Raw genomic sequence first — 6,387 nt, 5'->3', positions numbered from 1 at the left:
GTCAATCTGCGGCATTGCTCCTGTTTGCTGTCTCTGCAACAAGTAATGCCAACAGGTGGCAGGCAGTGGCATGGCTCCACAGCGGCGTTTTGGCCAACTCTCGTTCATGGGCGCCTGGTCCGCATTGCTTTTTAAGGTAAAGAGCGACTGCTGCTGACGCGAGACAACAAGTTCGCTGCCTAAGTCTTTTGTTTTGCGCCGTTTTTTTCTTTCCTTTTGTTTCTCTTTTTCTGGCTTTTCTTTCGCAGGCCAAGAACAGTCAATGGCAAAACACTTTCGTTGCGATTAATCGGCCACTTGCTGGCATTCATGTTGCTGCTGGTCGCGTGCTGCGCTTTGTCCGTTGCAAACTTGTTTTTCGGCGCCAGAGCCAAGAAAATCCGACCACTTTCTTTGCGGTGCTACTTCCAATACGAGTCGTCGTAGCATTCCAGTGGAGCTCCAGCGGATCGGCACATGGTTTTTGTCCATTGGCGTCGACCAACTTACACTCAGTTGTCTACGCGACTTGAACAGGTGCGGACGTCGCTGCTCCCAATTTTAATTTCTCTTCTTTCGACTTTTCTGTGCGTGCAGCTTAAAAACGAAGAAAGCGCTGCGGCGCTCGCTGACATGAAGTTAATTGATGTGATTGTATACCTAATTGCCATTTTGATCTTCATCTATTTGCTGCTCGAGTAGCTGCAGAAGCCAAAAGTCGCTCGACATTTGTCCAGAGAGCTTTCTTTCTGCAGGCCAACAGTTACAATTAACGCAACGAAAATCTTCAGATCTTTACAAATCCCAGCAAGATGAGGGTAAGTGATTCACGCCGAGATTGCGTTGAGTTTGTTGGCCACAATTAGCGGTTATTAAAAAGCCTCTCACTGCGCACAACATACAAAATAATGGATAGGCTTTAATTTCAATGCAAATGCATAGGCATAGGCATTGGCTATGGTATTGGCATTTCTTTTGCTTTGCGATCAACGACTCCAGAGTCGAAGGCAGATTTAGATTTAAATTTGAATTCACCTTCACCTGGAAATCCAATTACAACCGCTACACAATGCATCTTCAATTCAATTGAATTGGAAGTCGTCGTTGGAATATTTGACAAATTGTTAGGTGGCAGGCAGCAAAGCGAGTACTTTCATTCGCAATGGGAGCACTTGATGCGCCAAGTTTCGCCAAGATCCAGACAATGGATGGCTTTACGTGCACCAATTGCACTGGCTGCGCGCCTGCATTTGCCTCAATGTGCAGCGGGCTTGAAAATAAAATGCCTGCCGCTAAAATAAAAGTTGCATTTCGAGTTGCAATTTGGGTTAACCACACCGTAGTTTATGGCCATGGCATGGCGGTGACAGGCCGCTGATCAATAGTTCCGCTTAGGCCGTTAGGCAAATCCTTTGTCAAGTTCATTGGTCTCCTTTGGCCCAACCCAAAGTAACGCAGATTCCATTGGGGGTTTCATTGCATCCGTCTCCTGCTAAGTTCATTCACCACTCAGGCGGCACTGGTATTTGCATTCGATTATGCATATTGCAAAGGCGACAAACTAACTAACCACTCCATAAACAGCAAGCCACCAATTTGGCAGCAATTACGGCGGTCCACTGCAGTTGCGTTGCGTTTAAGCAAACGCAGCACGTAATCAATAACTATACGTATTGGAGCCGCTTAGGCATTTCACCCGATGATTGACGTCTGGCTCTAACGGCACACCATACCGCATTGCATTGCCATTGTCATTGCCGCCGTTTCAGTGGTTTGATGGTTCGTTGGTTCGTTAGTTCGGTGGGGCTGCCCAGGTGAAATTGCCTTGTCCAGTGGCCGCCTCAAATTACCGACTTCCCCTTCGATCGACCAAGACCCCGAGCAGCCATGCAGAGAGCTGCGCACTCCACTTTTATCGGATTACTCTAGATCAACGAATATTCATTAATCTTATGCGTGTTTCGACAACTCACACAGATAATATATTTCTTTGCTAGTAATCGGGGAATGGCCATGAATGCAGATACCTTGTTAACTTACCAAGAAAGAAAATTATACTACTTCTTCTTTAACGCACTTAATTTAAAAAAAAAAAAAAATTATCCTAAGGAATATATTTTTGTGAAATGATGAAATATCCAATTCAGTAAAGTTCGATTTATTTTCATTAGCAACTGTCCACAAAAAGTTAAATTTTTTAAATATAATAATAACATAATACTTTTACTTCAACACACTTTATTTTTTATTAAGACTGTTGGAATGTAATAAGGATTTTGATAAGTTCAAATCTAGGCTTAAAAATATTGAGGGCTTAACAAAATGAATTAATGCCCAACTAATTAAAATAGATTTGTTCAATTATTCGTTTGAACACTTAAACGAACAATACAATTTTATGCCAACATTATTTTATAAATTACTTTCACTTTAAACTTTTAAACATAAAAAATAATTGCCCTAAATGCATTTTTTAATTCAATTTACAACTCAGTAATATTTAATCAATTTGAATTAGTGCTTATGCATTAAAATGTATATTTTTGATTTTCCAATTACTGTATAAACTCTATATATTTTCGAATTCAATAAAAGCGCCCCATAATGAATGTGTTACAAAGAGAGTCAGCAAAACATAATACCCGCCAAAGACGTAAACAACTTGACAGTAACAGCAACAATTACAGAACGAAGACATTTCGATATTCGGTATTTGACTTTTCACTTTCATTCTACGGCATTGCGGACTGAAAGTTTAATCAGCCATCGAAGCGGGGAAAATGGTATGGGCAATGGTATTATGGCATATGGCACATGGCATACCCGTGTAAATGTATATAAATACTTTGCTGGCTCGTTTGCTTAAGCAGCTTTGGTTAAGTAGTCAGCGGCAGGCGACGTGATAAAATTTTAGAAAACCGCCAATTTGTTTGAAATTAAGGCCATTACAGTTTTGTTGCTGTCCAGCGATTACACACGACCCTCCCCGCTTAGAAAGTTAACATTTCTTTCGGCACTTTTTGTTCGAATTAAGCGTCGTACTTAATTAAGTTTTTGATTTAATGGTCTTTGACATTAAACAGCCATTCCTGCTGCTGGCCCTGATTCTGGCGCTGGCCAACTGTGAGCAGCGTCCTCTGGTTTTCACCAACTGGCCACCCAAGAGTCGTGCATCCGCCGGCGCAGGAGTAGGTGCCGGTCCGCCGGGAAAGCCGCGCACCCTGGTCGTCCAAATACGCAGCGATCAGCCAGTGCCGCTGGTTCTCAAGGGTCGTCCAGGCCATGGCCCCGCCCACGCCCACAGCCATGCCGCCCACAGCCATGCCGCCCACTTGGCCCATCCGCACTCCGTTCATCCACATGTCCTGTCACACGCCCACTCGCACGCCCACCTCCACTCGCATCCCTTGATCCATGTGCCACAGCACCAGCTTCAGTACCAGCATCAACACCTCCGCGGACCTCCACGTCATACGCCGATCAAGCTGAATGGTCCTTCTCCAGTGTACCTGAAACCCGCTGTAGCCTCGCTGCGAAAACCCCTGAAGATCAAGCTGAACAACGTGAAGCCCAAGGCGAAACCCACTTTTGGCTACGACAAACCCTTCAAGTACGAGAAGCCAGCCGTGAGCTACAGTGAACTCCAGAATCTGCCGGTAAGTTGGGCATAGAAGAGATCCTTTGCGGGGCATTGATTTCCTTAGACTTCGGGTTTTTAAATCAAATGGTTTTACTTAATAACCTTAAAGACATTTAAAGTACACAAAGAAAACTTTATTACAGATTTTCTTAAAAGGTTTCATCATGCTTTTTTTTCATTATATTTTAATGATGCTTAAATTCCAGTAAGCCATTTACTCCATAAGTGTTCAAAATAAGATTAGCATTAATAATTCGTAAAAAAGTTTAAGAAAACGTACTTAGTCATATTTAAATAACTAAGTGAAATCAGTTCAAAACCAAGCGATCCTTGATCATAGCTAAAAATGTGCACTTCACACTCACTTCATTACACAGTACAGTACAAACAAATAACATAAACCCAAACATGCCAAATCCCCCACAGCTGGACACGCACAACAACTTCAACACCGAGCACTTTGCACCCATTTACACGGTTCCCGCACCGAACCTGGCCGACAACCACCTGGATGTGGAGGAGGGTCACCTCCAGGACGCGTCCTCCTACCTGTACACGCCCCCCTCCCAGATCCCGCCCTCAGCATCGGCCCCCATCCGTCCCCAGACATACTTGCCACCGAAGTACAGTGTGCATGAGGACGAGACCAATGACCAAACCATCCGCGATCCCATTTCGGGTTCGCAGAAACTCTTTGCCCCAGATCCGGATCCCTCGCTGCCCACCACCAAGATCCGTCCGGCCACGGAGTCGTTTAACACGCCAAGTAATAACAAGCCGCTGCCCGCCGATGTCCAGAGCAACCATTTGCCCGCCCAACCGCTGGTCCAGATTGTTGGGGCCCAGGCGGCGGCCCAGACGGCGCCCGAGATCTATCCCATTCAGTATGCCCAGCCGGCAGCGGCGGCGGTTCAAAGTCAAAGCTTCCTCGCAGCCATTCCGGCTGCCCACATCCCCATCTACAATCCCACCTACCTGGTGACGCAATCCAACCAGCTGTACTCCGCCCACCAGCAGCAACTCTTCAAGCCCAGCTCGGAACCGGTGGTGGAGTCGGGCTACGTCAATGCCGATCTCACCCAGGAGGTGGCCAGCAATGGGCAGATCCTTCAGGCGGCCAAGGATCCGCATCATAACATCCACCCCGTGCTGGATGCGGCACCGCAATATGCTGCCCTGATTGCTGCTCCCGCGCTGGGCAGTCATGGCGAGAGTGGCTACGAGACGGCCTCCTTCCACCTGCCCAATGTGGCTTCTGCCGTCACTGCGTCCATTCCAGAGGGAGGATTCGTGGTCTCCAACTTCTATGGCCACACGCACGACTCCTCGCAATTGCTGCAGGCCTACGCAGAGGAGGAATCACGCCGCCAGCAACTGGAAACAGAACACGCAGCCACTGAGCTGCAGAGGCAGCAGCAATTGCATCTGGATGAACTCAAGGCTCAGGCGCAGGAGCAACAGCAGCAACATCAACTGCATCTGGAGGAGCTGAGGGCTCAGGCGCAGTATCAGCAGCAGCAGCAGCAATTCGAGGAGTTGCAGGCCCAGGCACAGGAGCAACACTTGCAGCAGCAACACCAGCAGCAACAATTGCAACTTCTGCAACTGCAGCAGCAGCACCAGCAGCTGCAACAGCCGGTGCAGCATCACCCGCAGCAGCAGTTGCAGCCAGTGCAACATCAACAGCAGCAGCAATTGCAACAGCAGCAGCAGGTTGCCCAGGATCCAGCAGCAAGTGCCTTTGAGGAGCACCAGCGATTGGTGCAGCAGCAATTGGGCCCTAACACGCCGCTTCGCATCTTTGTGCCCGACGAGGAGGCTTCCGAATCGGTAAGTCCATTACAAATTGTTTACCAAGTAGAGATTAAGTATGTATATGTCATTTATTTAATTAAAATGCAACTACCGCCGAGGTAAACTTTGTATTTAAATTTAAAAGGCTAACGTTAACATTTATTAATAAAAGGTATATTTAATTCCAACAGAAAACTATTTAAATACTGGAAGAACTCTTATAAAACAATCAAAAACCTCTGGAGGAAACAAGTTTTAGGTGCCCAAATATTATTTATTCTTAAGGTTTTAGAGAGTCATAAAATATTCTTATTCGGTTTTTTTTTAAATAGAGCTTATACTTCTATAAAATGTAACCCAAATCGCCATAAAAAACTTATTGTGTATTTTTTCCACCACAGCGGCTGCAAAAGCGATCGGATGACGTGAAGAAGGGCACCGTGGAGGACGTGCCCAGCAAGGATCTGATCGAGAGCGACAGCGAGGAGTCAGCCAAAGATTTGTTCGAGGTCTCCACCTCCGTCGAAGTGGCCGGCCAGCATCTCACGGCCAGCAGTAATTAGTTAAGGCACACTTAAGTCTTCGACGCTGTTCAAAAATATTTATTTACACACTCATTTGTAAAAACGCATTCATGTAGCGAGCAGTCCGGTAGTTTAATAAATATAATCATTAATTTATTCAAATTTTCGTAACGTGTTTCATTTATAATTTATTTATATTTTAGTTTTAGTGACCAAAAACCTACAGTTCTAAATCCATTACTTTTCTTTCAGGCTTCCGATTTCAAAGTGGTATATCTTGAAAGTCTTGTGGCTTAAGCCTCTATGAATCCTCATTTAAATATTGTTTTGAATTTTAATTAATATCCGAAAAATAGCATTGCAGAAATGTAACCAAAACCCTTCAGTTCTAAATCCATAACTTTTCTTTCAAGCATGCAATTTCGCAGTGGCACATCTTAAAAGTCTTCT

General features: G+C 45.3%; 1 protein-coding gene across 2 annotated transcripts; it reads left to right on the top strand.

The window, feature by feature from the left end:
- The first annotated feature begins 311 nt into the window (after positions 1-311).
- On the top strand, positions 312-6,102 carry LOC128252807 (uncharacterized). 2 transcript variants are annotated; one of them, XM_052980897.1, is made up of 4 exons: positions 312-797; positions 3,063-3,635; positions 4,307-5,449; positions 5,815-6,102. In XM_052980897.1, exons 1-4 carry the CDS (start codon positions 792-794, stop codon positions 5,974-5,976), a joined length of 1,884 nt encoding a protein of 627 aa, XP_052836857.1. In that variant the 5' UTR covers positions 312-791; the 3' UTR covers positions 5,977-6,102. The 2 variants fall into 2 exon arrangements, with proteins under 2 accessions (XP_052836857.1, XP_052836855.1); XM_052980895.1 differs by having other exon boundaries at positions 321-797; positions 4,046-5,449.
- Positions 6,103-6,387: the final 285 nt, after the last annotated feature.

This window comes from Drosophila gunungcola, chromosome 3R (genome assembly GCF_025200985.1).
Source record: "Drosophila gunungcola strain Sukarami chromosome 3R, Dgunungcola_SK_2, whole genome shotgun sequence".
NCBI classification, from domain to species: Eukaryota; Metazoa; Arthropoda; class Insecta; order Diptera; family Drosophilidae; genus Drosophila; species Drosophila gunungcola.
Note: the sequence above shows the minus strand (reverse complement) of the source record. Positions and strands in the feature narration are given on the sequence as shown.

Bases quoted from the DNA above. Each gene is read 5' to 3' on its own strand.
- LOC128252807 (XM_052980895.1), top strand. The intron at 3,636-4,045 runs GTAAGTTGGGCA...AATCCCCCACAG, and splicing joins GTGAACTCCAGAATCTGCCG to CTGGACACGCACAACAACTT. The intron at 5,450-5,814 runs GTAAGTCCATTA...TTTCCACCACAG, and splicing joins ACGAGGAGGCTTCCGAATCG to CGGCTGCAAAAGCGATCGGA.